At 60.9% G+C, this 20,711-nt stretch overlaps 1 protein-coding gene across 1 annotated transcript in view; it reads right to left on the bottom strand.

Moving 5' to 3' along the window:
• ARNT2 (aryl hydrocarbon receptor nuclear translocator 2) overlaps nucleotides 1–20,711 on the bottom strand; it is a 158,324-nt gene that overhangs the window by 8,032 nt on the left and 129,581 nt on the right. Inside the window, exons 12-17 of the mRNA XM_069466528.1 lie at nucleotides 19,337–19,488; nucleotides 13,282–13,354; nucleotides 12,301–12,424; nucleotides 8,523–8,622; nucleotides 5,462–5,600; nucleotides 4,648–4,798 (exon numbers count right to left, since the gene is read on the bottom strand). Of these exons, the coding sequence (XP_069322629.1) occupies nucleotides 4,648–4,798; nucleotides 5,462–5,600; nucleotides 8,523–8,622; nucleotides 12,301–12,424; nucleotides 13,282–13,354; nucleotides 19,337–19,488 (739 nt within the window). The remainder of the gene's footprint in view (nucleotides 1–4,647; nucleotides 4,799–5,461; nucleotides 5,601–8,522; nucleotides 8,623–12,300; nucleotides 12,425–13,281; nucleotides 13,355–19,336; nucleotides 19,489–20,711) is intronic.

Raw genomic sequence — 20,711 nt, 5'->3', positions numbered from 1 at the left:
GGCTGGGAAGGACACGGCTCTCTTAAGGAAGGGCCCAGGCTACGGGTTTGCTACTTGAGCTTCGTAGAAGATGCTCATCCTCAGAGCTGTTGGTGTCATCTGCCGTGACCTGAGTTGACCTGAGTTGACCGGGTGTGACCTGCGCCAGGCGTGAATGGGTCGCTTCAGCCACCTCCTCCTGAACTGGAAAGCACATGGTGAACAGGAAGCCAGGGACATGCTTGCTCTTGCCCAGACGTCGTACCGGAAGCCACTGCTAAGAACTAACGTCATTTAGCCCCTCTGTAAACATGCGCGTGTAACTGCCACACTCGAGCAGGCCAGGGAGTGGGAACCTGGCCTGCGGCAGCACCTCCAAGCCGCTTCTGCAGCAGCCTGTGTGCCGGGCTCCCGCGTTTCTCTGAGAAACAACGTACGTTACCGAGCACAGCCCGGCTAGCAGCTGAGACAGAAAGAAACGGGGCGATTTAGGGATGCAGGTGGAGTTCCCCTCCGCCAGCTGTCAGTTATCTGCTTCCAGACGCCGAAACCGCACCCTGTAAACACTTCTCCTTTGCCAGCTCGTGCCGGTTGGGCTTTCTCTACGAGGCCGCTGCAGAGACAGGCGAGGCGTGTGCGCACACAGGAAGGGGCACACACAGAGGAGGGTGCGCACATAGAGGAACAGGTGCGCACAGAGGAGGGCGCACACAGAGGAAGGGGCGCACACAGAGGAAGGGGCGCGCACAGAGGAAGGGGCGCGCACAGAGGAGGGCGCACACAGAGGAAGGGTGCACACAGAGCAAGGGCGCGCACAGAGGAAGGGAGCGCACAGAGGAGGGCGCGCACAGAGGAGGGCGCGCACAGAGGAAGGGGCGCACACAGAGGAGGGTGCGCACAGAGGAAGGGGCGCACACAGAGGAGGGCGCGCACAGAGGAAGGTGCCACAGGGCTTCTCTCCCCCGGTGAGGGCCACTGTCCTCCCACAGTGTGTCCCACAGCAGAGGGCGGGAGTGGGGCGGCATCCACTCTTTCACCCGAGCTGCTTCCTTGGGGCCAGCTCCACCTGCAGGCGCTCGCTGGGGATTCACGGCCACCTGGTGGGAGGTTCTGTGGCCCAGTTCTGTCCCTCCTTTGCCCTCTGTGGAGCTGCTCAGGTAGCGGGCAGGCCGCTCCTGCAGACCACCCGCAGCCACGGCCTGTGCGGACACGCCCACCAGCGCGCGGTTCCCGGGGCAGACGCAGCTTCCAGCGAGGGCTGCGCCTCAGGCTCGGGGGTGAGGCCCCCCCTTCCAGTTCTCAGGTCCTTTCTCGTCCCCAGAGCTGGACGCTGCTGCCCACATGTGCGATTCCTGACTCCTCAGGGTCCCCCTTTACTGACTTTTATTAGCTAAAAAAATCTTTAAACTTTCCCTAACTGGTGTGACTTCTGTCTCCTGACTGGCCGGGACAGACACACGCCTTCCCCACTCACGGTGTTAAAGGAGTAAACGCTTGAACCTGTCCGCGCTTAAACAAACGACGTGTGTCTCCTGGTCCTGCTTCCGGTGCCCTGTCTCACACGGCTAGGTTCTCTCTGCGACCGGGTCGAAACGGAAACGAACTAAGACGAAACACAGAGGCGACAATGGCGTAGCTGGAGAGAACCCGACAGACCCAAAATGGAAGGGACGCTTTGGACAGAGCAGCTCGGGGACCAGGACCAGCACGTGGGCCCCAGAGGGGCTGAGAGCCGGGCAGGGCCACCTTCCCGTGCAAGGCACCAGCTCAGTGTATACAGCCGTCCTGAGGAGTCCTGTTCAAAAGTGACATGCTATGCTTGTTGCCCCTGGTGTCAGCTGCCTGGGCCACTCCTGGGTGACGTCCCGCAAGTCTGCTCGGCAGGCATGCCAAACGCCCTGCCCGCTCCAGCAGGGGCTCGAGGTCAGGGTCCCTGTGCTGCCTCTCTGGGCTCCGGTCCTGGCCCAGGACAACTAGTTGGAGACCCGCCAGTGCCCCACCAAGCCTGCAGCTGCCTCTCACACGCCCTCGGAGAGGCCGCTGGGAAGCTGCACAGATGTGCGCACGCAGGGCTAGGGCATGTGTCCACTGCAAAGGTAAACACCGCCTGTTTCTCTCTGTTTTCTGTTTATTTAATAATTCATGAAACTGCCCGTTAATGGAGCCTGCTCTTGTCCTGCTCCACTCAGCCGTTCCCTGCTGTTCCCTGCCCCCTCCCGCTGCGCCCGCAGGGGACCACCGTCTTTGCTAACAGACAACCCCCGCCCCATTGCTAATCACACACCCTCTTCCCTCCAGCTTAACCTAAGCTTGCCCCTGCCCACACGGCTTTCTTGACCCCCAGGAGTGGAGATGACCCCACCGTCAGGAGGGGGCCTGGTGTCCCCTCTGCAGGTACCTCCAGACGCTTTGCCCCCCTGACCTGAGCCCCACAGCTCTGCCTGGGCCCCGATGCCTGCATGGGGCGCTGTCCTCCTGCCGCCTCCTCACCACGGAGGACTCTGGAAACCACTACCCAGGCCCCAGCCGCCCTTCCTGTCCCCTCCTCGGCCTGTCCCCTTGTCACCACCTGCCCTCGCTCCACAGCCGGGCTCCCAAGCACACTCACACCCGGGTCCCCTCCAACAGCTCCTGCTGGAGGTAACACGTGACACACTGAGGCCACAGCAAACATCTCAGTCCCTGATGTCTCTGTTTTATGCTCTTCCGTTCCCGCACTGAGGGCCCAGCCGCTTCTCATTAATGTAAATCAAGGAACTTCTGCAGGGACAGCCAGTTCCTCTTGCTTCTAGGATCCCCGGAGAAGGGGCTGGAAGCTGGTGGTAAGTACAGAGCTTGGGCCTCAAGCGCCTGGGCAGGTCTGATTCCTGCTCCCGAGACTCGGCTGCTACTCAGCCGAGAGGTGGCCCTGGGCAGGCTGTGCTACCTCACTGCGCCTCACTTTATTTACCTGTGACATGGGAGTGACAACGGTAGCTCCCTCTTGGGGCCACTGCGAGCATTAAATGAACGCTCTGAGCTGGTGTGCGGGAAGCTCCCGTGAGGGTTGGCTGCCGTCATCACCACCATCGTCGTCATCGTGACCTCAGTGTGGGCCAGCAGGAAGGAAACTGCAGAAACGGCTGCCGCGCCTGGAGCCCTGTCCGTGTGACCCTGTCCTTGGCCCCTGTGCAGTGGCCTCCTCCCGGGGCTTCGTCCTTCCTGGGACCTGCCTCCACCTACGCTGGGGCCTGGCGTTTGCTTGGTGGGGATGACACAGACACACGGAGCTCCAGGCGCTGGCTGTCAGGCAGGGAAGCGGCCATAGCACGAGGCTCGGGGCCCTGCCAGGGACGCAGGTCAGCTCTGCTCTGAGGCCTCTCCTGCCTTCAGCCCCCAGGGCAGCCGTGTGGGCTGTGGCTTCCGCCCCTGCAGCACCGTCCTGTCTGCCTCCCTCTGCCCGCCTGTGTCCCCTGCCTCGGCCTCGGGCTGTGGCCTTCTCTGGGTGGGGCCAGGGCTCCCACTCTGCCCTGCAGGGCCTGGCGCTGAAGGCTGCTGGGTAAGTCAGTGCCCATGAGTAAGTCGGGAGGGACGCGCTGCCTTTGCACAGGCCCCCCCAGCAGGCGGCAGGGGTTTCCCCACTCCCGGGCGGGGCAGCCAGGCGCAGAGAAGGTTCTCAGCGAGGCCGTGGGGAGCGAGTGGGAGTCGGAGCTCCTCGGCTTCACAGAATGACGAGGCAAGGACAGGTGAGAGCTGCCCACGGGACCACGGCACAGGACCCGGGACCGATGCTGGATGGGCAGCTGGCCCCAGGGGGCAGGGCCACTCGAGGGGCAGGGAAGGCTGTGCCCCAGGCCCTCAGGCTGTGCAGGGTGACCTGCGGCTGTCCCAGGTGGGGTGGGGGCGGGGGCAAGCGTGGCTGGGGGCTCCGCGCGGCGTTTCTCATGAGCCTGACAGACAGGCGGCTTAAACGAAGCCCTCACCTTGCCACGCGGGCATTCGGACGTTTGGGTCCAGCTTCCTGCTCAGCGGAGAAGGCCCAGTTCTGCGGGGAAGAGGCCCGTGGAGCACACTGTTGGCGTCACCCAGCAACGCCCCAGAGCGCGCGAGAGCGAGAGGAGAGGGAGCAGGCCCCGGCTTCTTCCCAGGCCCCGGGTCCCTCATGAGCTCTCCTGGGGGCCCCGCAGGCCTGTGAGGGTCACTGAATCCAGGCCCAGGGAGCAGGGCTGGTCCTTAACCCTTTAGGGCCTGAAGTTGTTAGCGAAGCTAAGATAGATGTTCTTACATGAGATAAGGTCCCTCCCTCTCTTAATATTAAAAAGCGAGAAAACTTTGCAATGTGATCTTCACAACTGATTGTCCCTGTAACTACTGTCTAGCTTCCTGAGACAAGCCCATCCAGTTTTTGACTTAGGGGACTGAAGATCCTTGCCAAGGGCTCTACGGGGTTGACACCGTCAGGTCACCGGGAGCACAAGGACGCAATCCCGGACCTTGGAAATGGTCAGAGCAAATCACAAGGCCAAGGTCTAAGCCCCAGTCTCTTAGGAACACCACAGGCCTCCGCACGGCCAGAGAGAGGAGGCGCTTGGAAACCTCTGGAGCTGGGGGCTCCGCCCTGGAACTCCGGATGCTCAGAAAGCGTTTTTGCTGCCTCTCCCAGGACGGCTTCCCTCGCTCCCCACCTACCGAAGCCCGGGGTCCTGTTGGCGAGGCCGGAGTAGGCGTTCCCGCTGGGCGAGGAGGTAGCTGGGCTGGAGAGAGGGCTGTAGGAAGAGGGGTCTGCCGGGTAGCTGTGGCTTGTTCCGATCCCAAACGGGGACGACTGGGTCTTGCTGGACTGAGAGGGGATTTGCCACAGTCAGGACAAAGTGACGAGAGGGGCGCAGCACCAGCAGACCTCCCGCACGCCCCCCCCCCCCCCCCCGCCCGCCCCGTCACTGTCCCCGGCAGGAACAGCAGGCAGCGGCAGTGCCTGCCTGGGATTGACAGTGGCTCCCTGTGGCCCTCCCGGCTGGCGGGGCCCAGGCCTGGGATCAGCCCAATGTGTGAGGGCCCGAGAACTGCAGCGTCTTTGATGCAGGCCTGGTTGCTGAAGTGACCCCAGGGCCACAGTGACCTGGGCCCTCTGGCTTTGGTTCTGGGGGCCCTGGTGTGAGGAACAGTGAGAACCCCTCAGCCCAACCACACCCGTCTCACGGTGACTGAGGGGGGCTGGTGTGCCACACGCGTGGTGTTCCCGTGCCCGCCTGGCGCTGCAGCCACCAGAGGTGCAGACAGTGGTAGGGGGCTCATTCCTGCGGGCTGTCTCTGCCCCCGCCCTGCCCGCTGCCCAGGGCGAGGCTGTGGGGAGGAAAGGCACACGCGGTGCCAGGTTTGGGCCCCGGCTCTCCGAGCCTTTGGGGGGCAGCTCCTGCCGGGGTGGTCTGGGACCCAGAGAAAGCGCATTGCAGAGCGCTTTGCCTCTCCAGGCTTCGGGGAAATGCCGCACGGACGCCCATACCTGTCCCGGAAACGGCGGCCGGCTCCCCGTCCAGGCCACCTGGCTCTGGTTCAGCTGCCGGGAGATCTGGGACATGTTCTGGCCTGTCGAGGAGGAGGATGGGATGTCGTTCACTCCCGGCACGTGAACCACTGAGGAGCTGGAAGAGAAGAAAATGCGTCTGTCCCGAGGGAATGCCTGGCCACCTCCCCACAGGCTGTGTCCGTGTGACACACAATAGCAACATGTGCTGAGCCTCAAAGCCGGCCGTCCAGTGCTTCCTCCCCTTGCCGTCCCCAGGCATCCAGCACTGTCCCCTCCTCGGCCTCGTCCCCCCCCACGCATCCTGTGCTCTTGGCAGGTGAGCAGGTGACTCGGTTTCCAGGAAGAGAGAAGCTGTGAGCGCGAGTCCGTCTCGGGGTCGGCTCCCTCCTTGGTGCCGGCTCAGCTGCCCCCCAGGGTCTCCTACTCGGCTGTCACTTCGTCCTAAGCACCAAGGAAAGCCTGGAACCTGCAGGATGGCCTGGTCCAGCCAGGGTTTGCCTCTTCTGCCTGCAGTCTATCCTGGACTTAACTCGGCGTGTCTGTATTGGCACCTGCTGTGCGCAGTGCTCTGCGTGTTCCTGCAGGCTGGCGCCCCGAGCCTGTCCTCCCCGCTGGGCACACGCCATCTGCACGGCTAGGCGCCTCCCCCGGAGGGCCTCCCGCTGCACGAGGATGGGGAGGTTGAGGCAGACGTCCGCTTTGTTCAGGCCCTGCCTCCTGCCTGCCTGTGTGTGGCCAGCTCCGCACGCGGGGCCCGCGATGGCGCCAGGCATCAGCTGAGTGGCCGGTGGGGTCGTCATGGAGGCTTCGGTGCCGGTGGGTTTTCAGCTCAGCTTTGAGAGAAAGGCAGACTGTGGGCCCAACTTTCCTACCTGTGCCCTAATGCTTTCTCTGCGCTATCTCATCCCTCCTAAAATGGGGAGAAACCAGGAGCGTCAGAGACAGCCTTGCGCTGGGCGTTGTGGACACGCTCAGCTGCTCGGGCAAAGGGGCAACATGTCCATCTTCCTAAGGTCAGTTCTTCACTTACGGTAAGGGCTCCCGTCCCATCTCCTTCCTGACAAACGTGTAACTTCCGAGGACGTTTTCTGGTCACTCTTGGCTGGGGGGCCTCTCCCACACCCTCCAGGGTCCTCCCCACAGGACACTGACCGGCGGGGCCAGCTGGAAAGGTGCCCTGGCTGAAGTCAGGCTTCTTGGGGCAAAGGGCCGGCCCCTGTGCCCAGCCCTCCCCGGGACCCTCGGGCCACAGCTGCCCACCCTGGTGCAGACGGCAGGGGCCACTGTGGCAGGACTCTGGGAGAGGACACACTGTGGGGCCAGCAATGCCATTCCTCAGGCAGCTCAGGGCTCCCTCTGGCTGCGTCAGGCCCAGAGTCCTTCGACCCGCAGCCCAGCCCAGCCCGGGCCGGCTCAGCCCTTGAGATTTTCCGTAAAGTCTGTCCATTCCACAGGCTGCGGCCCGCACGGGCGTCCTCCCGCTCCTTCAGCTCACAAGATGGCACTCAGCAAGCGCAACCCCCCGCGAGCCCTGCACAGGCGCTTGGGCACCCTGGACTCTGTCCCCACACGGCTGGCCGCCCTGAGCTGTCACTGCCCTCCTTATGCCCCACTGCTTTGCTCCCACGACACCTGCCTCCCCCGGGCTCTGCACCCGCATGCTGCGCCGTCCAGGGGTTTTGGGCATGACCCAAACCTCCTCTTCCCCGCAGGCGTCAGTGACCCCGTCCGCCCAGCGCGGCCCCCCTGCCTGCCGCAGCCTCCCCCTCTGCCTCTCCCTGCGTGCAGCCTCCCCCGGCTGCGCTTAGCCCATTTCTCAGGCCCATGTGCCAGCCCCGCCGGGAGGCAGACCTGACTTCTGCTCCCAGACGTCGCTGAGGAGGTGGCCGGGCCTTCTCTGGCCGGTCTGGCTGCCCTCCCCGGGCAGTCCCTGCACCCCTGAATGCCGTCCCTTCCTCAGCTCTTGCCGCTGCACCCTCCCTGCTCCCCTTCGTCCAGAGAAAGGGACCAGTAACAGTGTCACAAAGACCCAGGGACACGAGTGCCCGGGTGGGTCTGGGACAGTGTGGTGCTGGGGCACCCGGTGGCACAGGAGGTCTGAGGTCCTGACCGATATTCCGCAGAGCCACATGACCTGCGGTGACGACGGTTCAGGGGCTGCTCACGGGGGGCTGCTGTCCCCGGGCCACAGGAGTCAGAGTCCCAGACTGAGCCCGCGGTGCCCAGCTGTGGACTGGCCAGGGCCGCTGCAGGGTCTGCTGATCCAGGTCGCAGGTGCTGAGCCGCCCACTGCTTCTCAGGAGTCTGTGCACGAGACCATCGTCCCCGAGTGCCAGGGCAGCCCTGGTGCCGGCCCTGCCTGCGTCCTGGTCCCTGCCAGCACCTGGCAGCTCTGCTTAGGCTCTGGCCACGCCCGCTGGAGACGGGGCTGACTGAGAGGCCCTGTCTGCCGGGCACCGGGTCTGGGGAGGTGGGGGCGTCTGGTCGGCACATGCGAGTGCCCGCACAGCCTCCCCAGGGGCTGCCAGTCTCTCCTCTGGCTCTGCTCCCCAGTTATGCTTCCCGTTCCCCAGCGGCCACTGGAGCCAGGCTTGCCGGTGAGGTCAGGGCTTCCTCAGTGGCCTACAAGATGCCCTCATGCTAAGAACCAAGCCTTGGGGAGGCCGGACACCCTGCCTGTACCCTCGAGTGCCCCGCAGGCTGATGCCCAGACATGACGGGCTGAGGCGTCCACTCTTCCCGGACTTGGCCGTGGCCTCTGGGAACCAGGGGACAGGCTACTCCCTGCTACCTTGTCAGCCGTCCCCAGCTGGGCCCCGCCTGGGTCCTGGCTAGAGGCCACTTGCTCCCTTCTCCCCAGCAGGCAGTGCTGCAGAACACACTGCTGCTGTCCACGCCGACTCGCATCGAGCGTCTGTGGCAACGCAGGGCGGGCTCACAGCCACCAGCGTCCCCAGCACGGCCCAGGGCCAGCGGGCCAGTGACCGCTACCCGGCGTCCGCAGCACAGAGCATGCCGGGGCCTCCCTGGCACATACCTGAAGGCCTTGCCTGAGTGTCCGGGGGGGAATGGGCTCCCCTGGGAGTAGATCTGCTGGGTTCCTGCCGCAGAGGCCGAGCTCATCATCTTCTTCTCCGCTAGGAAACAGAGCAGGAGTCACACGTGAAGGTCCCCACCCTGCAGACCGCGGGGAGGCCACCCCGAGAACGAGGGGGCAGGGCATGGAGAGCAGGACACATGTCGGGCAGCCCCCGGCATGCAGCCTCCGCTGCCCTCCCCCCACACCCGCACCTCCTGGGGCCTCCCTGGCCTATGAGAGCACCTGAGCCAGGACCTTTCTGGGCGTCGGGAAGATGAAAGGGACGAATGGAAGTTCGCCAGCGCCAACCCCCCGGCTGCCGTGGGTGCCCAGGGCTCTCTGCAGTGCCCCCTCCACCCCGCCCCGAGTCGCAGAACGTCCACTGTCTCATCCCTGCCATGCCCGACCTCCCCACCCGCAGAGAGACGCTGGAATAGAGGAAACAGGTCGGCCACATGGTGACTATTTCCTGCCCAGACAGACCCCATGCCCGCGCCGTCTCTGTCCCCGCGGGGTGGACGTGAGCAGTGATGCCGCGAGGGACACCCAGGCTCGTGCGCGTGGGGCCGGGAGACCAGGCTGCAGCACCACACGCTGCACTGCCACGCGTGGAAAGAGCCTCGGTGACGGTTTCATGACAAGGAGCCACCGAGCAGGTCCCCTGGTCTGTTCTCTGCCGCTGGGCAGCGGTAGAAGGAGCTCGGCTCCTGGGCCACGGTTCTCACCCAATCCGCCCGGCCTCGGGGACAGGGGCAAGTCGGCGTAGGGGAGAGAGGACAAAACCTACAGGAATTAGTAGACGGAGGCACTTGTTTTCACTCTGAACTTAAGGTCAGCCATTTCTTCCCTCGTGTGTTTCAGTGTTTTGTGGTTTGGGTAAATAAGAAGCACATTTTTTCCTAGCTGCTCTGGGACATTTGTGGAGTGACAATTTTATACACACACACACACACACACACACACGCAGGTGTAAAGACCTCTGATTTGATTTTCCGCTCCGCTGTTCCTCTCTCCATTGTGTCCTATTGCTGTGACTACTTGGTCCGTTAGCAGCGGAGACAGGCCCGCTGAGATCTCTCACGGTGACGTGGCTCCACCCGCATCCTCGTGTGGTTCTACTCATTCTGGCTTTCACGTGTTTCGATGTGCACGCCATTTATTAATATATGTTTATTTTGAGTTACAGCTTGTGTCTGTATAAAATAAGCCTCTTTGCCCACTGGACACTTTAAATTTCCCTCTGGCAACACTGACAACTCCACTTTCTTCTTGGGTTTGCAGAGATCTCCCCACTCACCCTTCTGAGGTGAAGAGTCCATTTCACTTGGTTCTGGTCACGTCGTATTTGGCGGCATATTACTCAGGAGTTACTGGCTGGGAGTCAACTTATTTTTATCACTACTGGTATTCATACTTTCTGGCTAACTCACTTAATTTTCTTCTATTTTGTGATTTGCTAAACATTTTCTTGTCTTTCCTTGGAAGTGGTTTGGAGCAAGACTCCTCCCACCCTCCCTTCCTTTCTCGCCCTCCCATCAGGGCCTACGTTTCAGCCCACCTGCAGCTGTATTCCTCTGCGAACGTGAGCGATCAAGCGGTAAATACCGACGAGAAGTTTCTATCTGTTTGCCACCCCCAGTCCACAACGTGTCTGGGTCTGTGTTGAACTGATTTGAGATTTTAATTTTAGACTCTCCATTTTATTTATTTCTTTAAATCTTTTATATATTCTAATAATTTTTGTGTCAATTCTTGGGGACACTAGTTTCATTTTTCATCCCACGGCTTTCCAACCTATCACATCCACTCTTGTGTTCTGTATTTTGATTCATCTCACAAACGAGTGCAACCTTTTGCAAGTAATTTCGTGGGGAAGTATAATTAGTGCATGACTCCTGGCAACTGGTGTCTTGGGGAAATCTAACTGAAGGTTTCCCTTTGTAGGTAAGGGAATTTTTTTCTCTCAATATTTGCAGATTTTTTCCCTTATTCTTCAAATTTGCAAAGGTAAATACAACAGACCACATTTAGACGTGAACGTCCTCAAAATCTTTGGTCTGGTATTCACTGTGCTCTTTCAGTTGGAAGACCCAAGTTTTGCATTTTGGGAAAAGCCGTGTTTCTTTCTGATTCACTGACGTGTATTTCTGCGACATTCGTCTCCTCTGCACCAACTCCCCGTTGCTAAACCTCTGCTGTCCTCCACACGGAGCTGCTCAGACATGCAGGGACGCCCCGGAATCATCTGGAGAAGAAACACTCAAGGCTTCTGAACTTTCTCCTCTGTACCATAAAAGTCCATTTGTGAAGGACATCTGTGCCAATTCCTCCCGTCAGACCCTCTCCCCTCTCTCCCCTTCTTTGTTTCTTATCTGTTGGTTTTTTGTTTGTTTGTTTTGTCACCTCTGTGTGATGGTGTCCATGTTTGTACAACACCAAGAGTTCAAACCGTGTCTCAGAGATGCTGGGGGTCTCTGGTCAAATATGTCAGGCTCTTCTGAGAGAAGAAAAAAACTTTCAGAAGTTCTGTTGTCTCTCTTGTTGATGAAACGGTGTTTCTCTGTAGGGAGACATGGATGTAGGTGGTGGCACGTCCGATGGCCTCGGGAACCGGCAGCGGAGCGTCCTTGTTGTGCTGCAGGTCTGCGTCCTGCCCGTGCTGGCACCTGGGCCTCAGCAGGAAGCAGCCTGGGGCCCTCCCTGCTTCCGGGGCAGCTGGTGCACAGCTGGGTGGGGACAGAGGCGTCAGAGGACTGTGTGCTCCCTCCCGCCACGGCAGGCCTGTCCCCACCACGGTCCACACTGTCTCTAGCTCGTCAGTCCCAGCAGGACACGACTGGGGTCCCCTCCCTCGATGACAGGGTTCTGCCCGATGACAGCATTCTCCACGCTTCCTGCTCGTAAGCCAACCGGTTTCTCCCTTTAGCGGATCCTGACTACATAATATCTGGCAAACATTCCTTGACCACATGGAAACGGAATAATTTTTTCTGATTTGGGACCTAACGAAGACCTTTGCAAATGTTGTGTTTTGCTAGTCTCAGTGGTGGTGTGAGTGGGAGGGTGAGGCGGCCGGACACGCGTCTCCCTGCGCCATCTCGATGGGAGCCGCGCGGCGCAGGTGGCGGCCCAGTGACGATGGCCAGGGGGACCGACTGAGTCAACGCTCGCAAGTGACGAAAATGACTGAGGTTGTTGAATGATCCCGGAACAGGTTCACAGTGAACTGTCATGTGAAAGAAGTGAGCTACCCAACAGTACAAGCTTAATTGCAGATATGAAACGAATGTGTCGCAAAGAAAGGACGTACTTCAACAAGTTGAAAATGGCAATATCCAGGTGGTAGGATAGTGGATCATTTTTGTTCTTTTTTACTGCACATTTTTATTTTAAAATGTGGTCCCATGTTAGGATTAAGTTACAACTTTTTACAGGGACGTGTCTTTGGCTTAATATAACTATACTGCACAATGGAACAATAGCGTCCATTGTCCCCAACCCCTCGAAGTTTAAAGATGAGCTGCCAGGGCCCCGGGTGGTCGCCCAGGGAGCCAGTCCGTACGGGGCCAGGCCAGGAGTAGCCAGAATCTGTCCCAACCCCTGAATTTAGGCTCTTCTTACGCCCTGCAGTGGTTACTCGAAACTCAGCCCCGTGGCCCCTTCCCCTGAGGGTGGCTGTCCCCAGACGCCTGTGCGCCCCACACCCTCAGCACCTCAGTGCCGCCTGGAGACTTACATGCACCGATTCCTGCAAACATTTCAGCAAACCGAGGGTCCCTTTCCTGGGAGAAGATGGCATCTGCCTTTTCCACGGACTTCCCGGCCTCGTGAACTGCGGCTGGCAGGTTGGGGACAGGGACCTGTTTGCACGTTGAAACACAACAGCAGCCCCGTGTGAGGCGCAGAACTGCCATCCCGGGGGTCACCAGCGCTCCCTCCTCAGCACCCCTCCCTCTGGAACCACTGGCATTTCAGGCTGGAACGTTCTATAGGGTGGGGGAGCTCTTCTATACGTGAAGGCCAAGAAGAGCCAGGGAGGGAGGTGTGAACTGAAGGTCACAGGAAGGACAACGGAGTCACACTGAGCACTTTCTTAGAGAGAGAAATGAAGAACAATCAAGTTTCTCTAAGTATCAGGAAAAGTGGACGGAGTTTAACTTAGGCGAGAGGGCAGGCAGGGACGCATGCTGCAGTCTCTGTCTGCCCGGCTGTCAGACACAGCGAGAGGAGGCGGGGGGTGAGCAGGGCACCGAGGAGATGGAGAATGGGGGGAGACACAGTGAGAGGCGCAGAGCTTGGCAGGAAGCGGGCACGGAGGGGGAAGAGGACAGGGACCGAGACAGGGAAGGGCTGGGCAGCTGGAGGACCGAGGAGGTTCAGAGCCTGCTTTTGCTGGCCACTGAGTACGCTGGTGCACGAGTTCATACGTGGCCTTCTGACACGTCCACCAGCCCAGAGACGCCCAGAGCTGGTTGCCTGTGGTGCCCGGTTCTCCATCCACCTGGTCCCCGCGTGCCCTGTACTCCTCCCAGCCCAGCGGTGCAAGCGGGAGCCACGGCAGCCCCGCGGGCACGTGCAGGCCTGCTCCGCGCACCGGGGGGTGGACGGGGCAGCCGCAGCCTCTGGGCTGAGGGGCTCAAGCTAAGGGCTGAACCGAGTCCCCAGGCCACTGGGTTGGAGGCAGTTCCCCCTGGGAAAGAACTTTGCAGAAATTCACCTGGGACAAGTCGTACGAGGACAGCCCGTCTCTCTGGTGCACCTCCAGCTCTGCCTGCTGCTGCTGGAGCTGCCTGTGAGACAAGAGGGCAACGGGGAGTCACGGGGAACGGGACGGCGACAGCAGGGCCCACCCGGAACTCTCCCGTCCCCAGAGGCACAGTGGATCATGCCCAGCGGATCTCTAACCGTTTTCCAGTTTTAATTATTTTCTTTTTAATGCCCCAAATCAAGACTCCACACCCTGTACTTCAAGTCAGGCCGCTACGCTGAACTATGCAGGAGAACAGCTTTGACACCCGGGGCAGCCACTCCAGGTGCAGACAGAAATCACCATGGAAAGTCGTCCCCCAAGAGCCCAAATCTGCCTCCCTACAATTTCCATTTGGGGTTCCAGTTCTGCCCCTGGACAAACACAAACTAAGCTGGATCCTGTTTCTGAGCCTTTTCTCAGTATTTCAAAAGATGTGGGATCTGAACACGGTTTCTTCCTCCAGCCACGGCTCTTGCGTGGTGCCCGCGTGTCCGTCCGTAAGGACCTTTCAGACGAGAGCCCAGCGGGAGGACCTGGTGAGCAGTCGACTGAGAAGCCCAGATGAGTCCACTCAGCGGCCGCACTTAATGGTACTGCTGCGCCCGGGGCTTAGGCCCCGCGGACCCCCGCCCCACAGAAGGGTCTCGAGAAGGCCGACGGGCGCACAGGCAATCGCCACGGGGGGGGGGGGTCAGGACCGTGACGCGGGAAGAACGAGGTTGTGTCCGAGGACACAGGCAGCCTCTTAGCCCTGGTGCCAGAGCCCGGAGGACACACAAAGGAGCAAACCAGCAGCCGGTTTCCCGCCGGGCGACGGTCTCGGACCTCGCTGGCTATGCCGGCAGGGTGGAGCACTAGGAATAATTCTCAAAATAAACTGACATTTAAAAACATTTAAAATAATTAATAGACTCATTAATAGAAAAAATATAACTTTCTATATTTTCTTATTCTTACTTGACGGTTTTGCTTCTTTTTACTTTGATTTACGTCGTGGGGGCACCGTCATTTCTCACCTGTGGGGCCTCCAAAACCAGAATGTGGGACCCACAGTCCCTCGCCAACGTTTTCCCGTCCCTGCCACACGCTCACGTTACACATAAAGAAACTGAGGCCCAGCAAGTTTACGTGACGTGCCGGGTGACACGGCCAGGTCTGTCTGGCTGCGGACCTCGCGCTGCCCCCGCCCGGGACAGCTGTCCCGTCTGCAACAGGAGCTGTCCCGCGCCTCCCAGTCAGCGCCCTGGGCCTCCTGCGCCACGAGGAGGGAGAAAATCTGCTCCTTGGGGTCTCTGGGGGGTGGGAGCAGTGAGCTCCCCACGTGGCAGGAATCCGTGGGCCACCCTCTAGCCCAGCCCTTCCAGAGCCCACCCTTCACCCTGCAAGCACTTTTCCAGGAAATAACCACCACTCCGACCTGCGGCGCGGCTGTGCCCAGCCCAAGCCCAGGATCCTAGGCAGCGGGCAGGGCACTGTGTGGGTTGTGCAGGCGCGCCCGGTGCCTGGCCCCCTCCACGGGCCTGGCGTGTGCCCCGGGGCAGTCTGTGTCGGAGCGGTGCTTCCCATCTGCATGGAGGCAGGGGAGGGGCCCTGGGCTGTAGGCTGGGGGTTTGCTCCAGTTCTGCTCCTCCCTGGGCTCCAGACCAGAGAAAGGTCCTCTCACGGGCAAGCAGAAAACAGGTCTTGGGCACGGCTAGCAAATCACCGGGACCCGCACCTCGCCGGCTCTGGGGCCCGCACACCAGCACCCCCAACCCTCGGGCTTCCGCCCCCACAGCTGAGCGCACGTGGAAGAAAACTGCTGACCCGTCCTGACAAGAGCCCTGGGGAGGCTTCTCCGTCATTTCACGGCAAAGGTATAAAAATAGCCCTCGTGTGCTTGCAAATCCCAGGGAGGGCAAGCAGGGCTGGTGACGGGAGAACGGGCGGCGGCAGCGCGAGGGAAGTGGCTCCGCCGCAGCCGGCGCGGCCTCCATCAGGGCCGGGGGAGGACCAGCAGCGGCTCCTGCCGCCAGGTGCGGGGTGCAGGGCAGAGGCTGTCAGTCACCCTGACCTCCCTGGACACAGGTTTTACTCGGCCGAGCGAGGGAGCAGCCACGGAGGCCGCGGAGGCAGCGAGGTCGGCCTCCGGGAGCAGCTGGAACCAGGGAGGCGTCTGGGCTCTGCAGGCTCCCCGACCGCAAACCGAGCACCAGGGCTCGCCCAATCCAAGGACTGGGAATGCCCGTCAAGGGAACAGGAATTGATCTGATCAGGGCAGGGCGCAGCGTGGTCCCCGGGCACGCGGGACGGCTCCGCGGGGACCTGGTGTAAGGCAGGGACGACCGGTGCTCACTTGCACGGCGGCAAAGGCTTCAGCAGAGGCGGGTGGGAGAGAAGACCCCAGACGGAGCCCGTGGCCTGGTTCTGTGCCAGGCACCTGCCGAGGTGAGCGAGACGGAGGCACCTGGGCGACTCCCAGGCTTGGGCTCCATGACTGGGTGTTGCAGCCTCGTCCCGGCTACTGTCCCTGCAGAGACCAGGAGTGAACCCTTCCTTTTGCTCCTTTTGTGCCCACCCTACTCTGCCCACCCCGTCCACTGCCAGCCGGGCACCGTGGGCACCGCATCGCTCGAGACGTGTGACGGCGGCTGGTTCTCGGACTTGAGCGTGACTCTGGGCGTGGCGGGAGGTTAAGACACACACAGCAGCAGTGCCTGCGAAGAGCTGCAGTGGCTCTGGAACACGGCTGTCACCGGGAACTTGGCCTGAACTTCGCATCCCTGCCCTAAAGAGACGCGGGAAGGAGCTGGGTGTGCACAGGTGAACCCTGAAATGACTCACGCTCAGAAACTGCCTGCGGAAGACTGTCGCCCCCAACACCCAGACCTGCTTTGCTGTGAAACGAGGCTCATTTCAAAGTAGTGTGAGCGGCACTTAAATCCGTCTGTGCTTTTCTGGACTTCACTATGTCGAAGGAACAGGAAGAGAAGGGAGGGTGATAAAGAGGTCTTCTCCGCAGCAGCTGCGCACAAATGCTAAACATTAAACACTCGATTTCTCCAGGAAGTTTCTTTTGGATGCTCTTGACTGAACGCGACCGCGCTTGCAGACTTTCCCCGCGAGCACAGGGCATCTGAGGACCTTCCCGCCAGAGTCTGCCTGCTGCTGGCACAGCTGAGCCTCAGATTCAGACAGGGGCAGCTGGTCACACCACGGCTATCACTGCCCTCTGCGTCCGCTGGAAACTCCTCCGACAGCTTCGCCGGTGGAAGCGCTCGCGTTGAGATGCTGGATTCAGGCTTCTGGGCTGACGCCGTCCCGAGGGGCACTGTGACGCAGGGGACCCTGAGGAGCTGCCACGAGCAATGTCCGAGGAAATACGCAGGCACGGCCCCCGGACAAAACGGTTTTCTGTGTTGTCAACAGTGCCTGATGTTCAGAGAAGCAGAACCTCAGCCGGGCTTGGTTTCAGGAGGGGACGTTTGCTTTTCTCCCAGGCCCCACGGCAGGGTCCCCCGGCAGGGTCCCCCGGCAGGGCCCCCCGAGTGCTCTCCCCGAGGCCCTGGGAGAAGCGCTTGTTCTCTGCCTCCCGTGTCCCCACGCAGTATTTCGCCTGTGCCTCCTGTCGGCCCCTTCCCTCGTCCTCCACGTTACTGGAGCCCAAGTCTCAGCCTGACGCGGCTGGAGTGGGCCCAGCGGGGAGCAGGGCCCTGGGGACACAGCCTGGCTCGAGCAGGTGCTCAGCTGGCCCAGGCCGGCCTCCCTGCCCCTCTCCCCACCTCTCCCCGCTGGGCGGCCCGCCCTCCCCGCTGCGCACCCTGCTGGCTCCGCCCTGGCTCCTGGAGGAGGCCGGCGCCCACACCCGCCGCCAATGGCCTGTGGAGCAAAGGCAGCGCCGTGCAGTCCGCAGCCTCCGTGCCTCACTCGGCCTCCGTGTCTCAGGCTTCACTGTTTAGTTTACTTCAGGGCCCCTCTCTGCCCTGAGTGCAGAACCCCCTTCCCACGTTGAGGGAAGCAGGATCATAAAACACCCTCCATTGGGCCAAGTTTACTGAGTTTAAACTCAGATGCAGAAAAACTTCCAGGAACACTCTCTTTTTGCGTATCCGTGACTATGGCTGTATCTATTCCTGCTCTACTGGCAACCAAGGAGGTCTCGACTAGAAGATGAAGGAGGAAGAATCCGTATCAGGTCAGCAGGGAAGAAGAAGTCAAGAAAGAAGAGCTGCCCAGAGAGACAGCGCGGGGACAATGACCAGCCAGAACCGGCCACTCCACGTGGGACTCAGGGGCTGCTGGGGAAGCAGTTTCAGCCGCGTCAGGGCAAAGCCGGGCTACAAGGAGTTAAGAGGAGGAGGTTCCCACAGGTGCACCTGGCAGGTGGAGGTGGGAGACAGCTTGGGTGTGTTGGCAGGACAGGGGTCTCCGAGGGCAGGGAGTGGGGGGCCGGTGAGAAGGCCTGGGAGGGGCTGAGAGGAGGAGACCGAGACGGAGACGCTCACGCGCGGAGTGTCACGCAGAGGCCCTGGCATGTCTGTGCACTGGCAGGCGGGGCGGCCTGCCCAGCGTTCGTGGGAGAGAGCAGGCAGGGAACTCGGGAGAGCAGACGAGACCCGGCTGCCAGGGACGGCTGCTTGAGAAGCTCCCAGCAGCCGCAGCAGGAGGCGGGCCGACGCTGCCAGACCCCCGTACCTGGGCTGACTCCCCCTGGTTATGGTTGAGGGTGGCACATGCGAAGTCTACGTGCAGAACGTGCAAAAACCCTCTGGGAGTCTGGGGCAACAGGTTCTGTTACCCTCTCCATTCTACAGATGAGGTTAGCTGAGGCTGAGAAGGGCAGGTGGCTTGGCCAGGCGGGAGCGAGGACTGAAATCCGGGTCACCCGCCCTCTGAGGCAGCTCGCACGGACTCGTCTGTCTGGTCCGTGCCTTGTGGCCCAGGAGCAGGGACAGCTGAGGGTCCCCAGGGTGCTGCTGCCTGGGAAGAGGGGGACGCCCGACTCCAAGGGGCTCGGGGACAGCACGGTGGGCAGAGCCAGGCAAGTGTCCAGGGCACCTGGAGGCTGCCGAGAGGAGGTGTCAGCAGATGAGGAAGCGGCGGTGGCGGGTTAAGAAACAGACCCTCGTCCCCGTGTTGAACCTGGGAAAGTGGAGGACGGCAGCGCCGCTGAGCACGATGGGGAGACACGAGGACAGCGCCGGCCTCACCCCACGCTGCTGCACGCCGCAGGCTCCCCCACACCGGGCATGGCTCTCACACGCTCCTACGTGCTTGGACGTGCCCGTGTCCACATGTCTTTGTCCGTGTTGGTTCCTGGCCTTGCACCAAACCCAGAGAGGAGGCAGGACCTGCCCAAGGCCACGCTCCCTGAGCCCGTGCCTGGCTGCAGCTTGAGCTCACTTAGTCCCCACGGCAGCCCGACGAGGGCGGCGAGGTCGCCCAGCTCACGGAGGAGGAGGAGGCTACAGGATGAGGGACCTGTTCAAGGAAGCGGCAAGGCTGAGACTGGGGCCCAGATCTGTCTGGACGCACACGTGGTGACGCCGGCAGGGGTCCTGGACCCCAGCCCAGCAGGAATGAATGCTTCATGACGCGGCAGCAGAGAAACCCGTGTCCCTGAGGCGCCCACCCGCAGGTCACCTGCCCCAGGCCCCAGAGCTGCCCAGAGGCTCAGCCTGTCCTCGCTCCCACCCCCCGCGGCAGGACCAAGCAGCCGGCACCAGCAGCTGCCGCAGGGGGAGCATGCGGGGGGGTTCCGTGCTCAGGGGACACAGAGAGGAACAGAGACCGGGGCACCCTGCACGCAGAGGAGGCGATGCCTGGGGTCGTCACCGGGTCCTTTGGTTCTTACAAACCGGGAGGGAAGTGAGGAGGGAGGACCTGGGAGGGAAGCGGTGACGGGGACCCGGTGTCCCCTGTGCTCCTCAGTCCTGCAGGCATTTCCAGCCGCAGGGACAGCCTGCAGGGGACAAGGGCCTCCAAGCAAGCCGCCAGCGCTGGACCCAGGAGGGGCCCCGCAGAGGGCCGCGGCGCTACGTACTTGACGTTGGTGTTGGTGCAGATGATGTACTCAATCTCGTCGGAGTAGGGGTTCTGGAAGGTGAAGCTGCTGGTGCGGATCAGCATCCACTCCCGGTTCTTGGTGCGGAACCGATACATGACCGACAGCACCTGGCCTTTCAGCTTCACCACCTGAGGAGACATTTGCGGAGGAGGTCAGCACGAGGAGGGACGGTGCCAGACAGGAGGGACGGCCAGCGGGATCTCAGAACAGGGGCACTGTGGCCAGGGGACAGCAAGAGAGGGAGAGCGGTTAGGTGACGGGAACCTCTGTCCACTTCCCGTGACACGGGGCACTGCATTTGGGCCATGCTGTAACCACCGTGTGAGGAACCAACCAGTGAATGCCCACTTTGTGTCAGGACTTTTAATGCAGCTTTTACAAATCAGACCATGAAAACTCCACAAGCCAGACGGTTTCTCTTTTTGCCTTGCCTGCTAGGGTGCTCTGGGTTTTGTGCTAGAACCCCCTAAGTCATTACCTCACCCAGGTACGTAGCCACATTGCATCTGTGGATTTATTTCTTCATACCTCATGTAAAAGATTCCTAACCTCTGCTTGACGCTGTGAAGTGGACTCGGTATACTCTCTGGGAGGAAATGTAGTAAAACGATAAATCCCTATGCATTATTTATTTACATGTATTTATCTATTACTGCGTTTATGCTGTAATGTGATTTCAAATCTATTCCTCAGATATAACCTCACAAGAGTTCTGTGAGGTGACTTTTACTATTTATGGAGAATAATACCATACTAGGACTCAAGAAATTAACCAAGTCACTCAAGACCAGACGACTTTGGTGGAAAATCCAGGCAGGAGGCAGGATCTTATGTCCGAATCTCAAGGTCACCTCCGTGGCCACACAGGTGCTCGCTAGTCCTACGGAGACCCGCAGCGGTCCCCACCCACCCGCGGGGCACGTCCCAGGACCCCCAGCGGACGCCTGAGCCTGCAACTAGGACTGAACCCTGTAGATGCTGCGTCTTCTCCTGTCCACACACCTACGATAAAGTCTAACTTACAGATTAGGCCCAGTCAGACATCAACAACAACTAATAATGAAACACAACAATCACCACCGTATGCCGGCGCCACGACTCCTGCGCTTCGGGGCCACGGTGAGTGCCGTAAGGGTCGCCTGACACAAGCCCCGCGGTGCTGTTGCTCCGATGGCCGGACCGGCCGCTCCGGGACTGACGGGCAGGCAGCGCACACAGCCCGGGGCCACGTCCCAGTCCTGAGGGCGCACGCCTTCATCACGTCACGCAGACCGGAAACTCATGAATTGTTTATGTCTGGAACTTCCCACTTACACTTCAGACCAAGGCTGACCACAGATAACTGACAACC

The sequence above is a fragment of the Eulemur rufifrons genome, chromosome 3 (assembly GCF_041146395.1).
Source record: "Eulemur rufifrons isolate Redbay chromosome 3, OSU_ERuf_1, whole genome shotgun sequence".
NCBI classification, from domain to species: domain Eukaryota; kingdom Metazoa; phylum Chordata; class Mammalia; order Primates; family Lemuridae; genus Eulemur; species Eulemur rufifrons.
The sequence above is the reverse complement of the archived record's forward strand: the minus strand, read 5'-3'. Positions and strand labels throughout refer to the sequence as shown.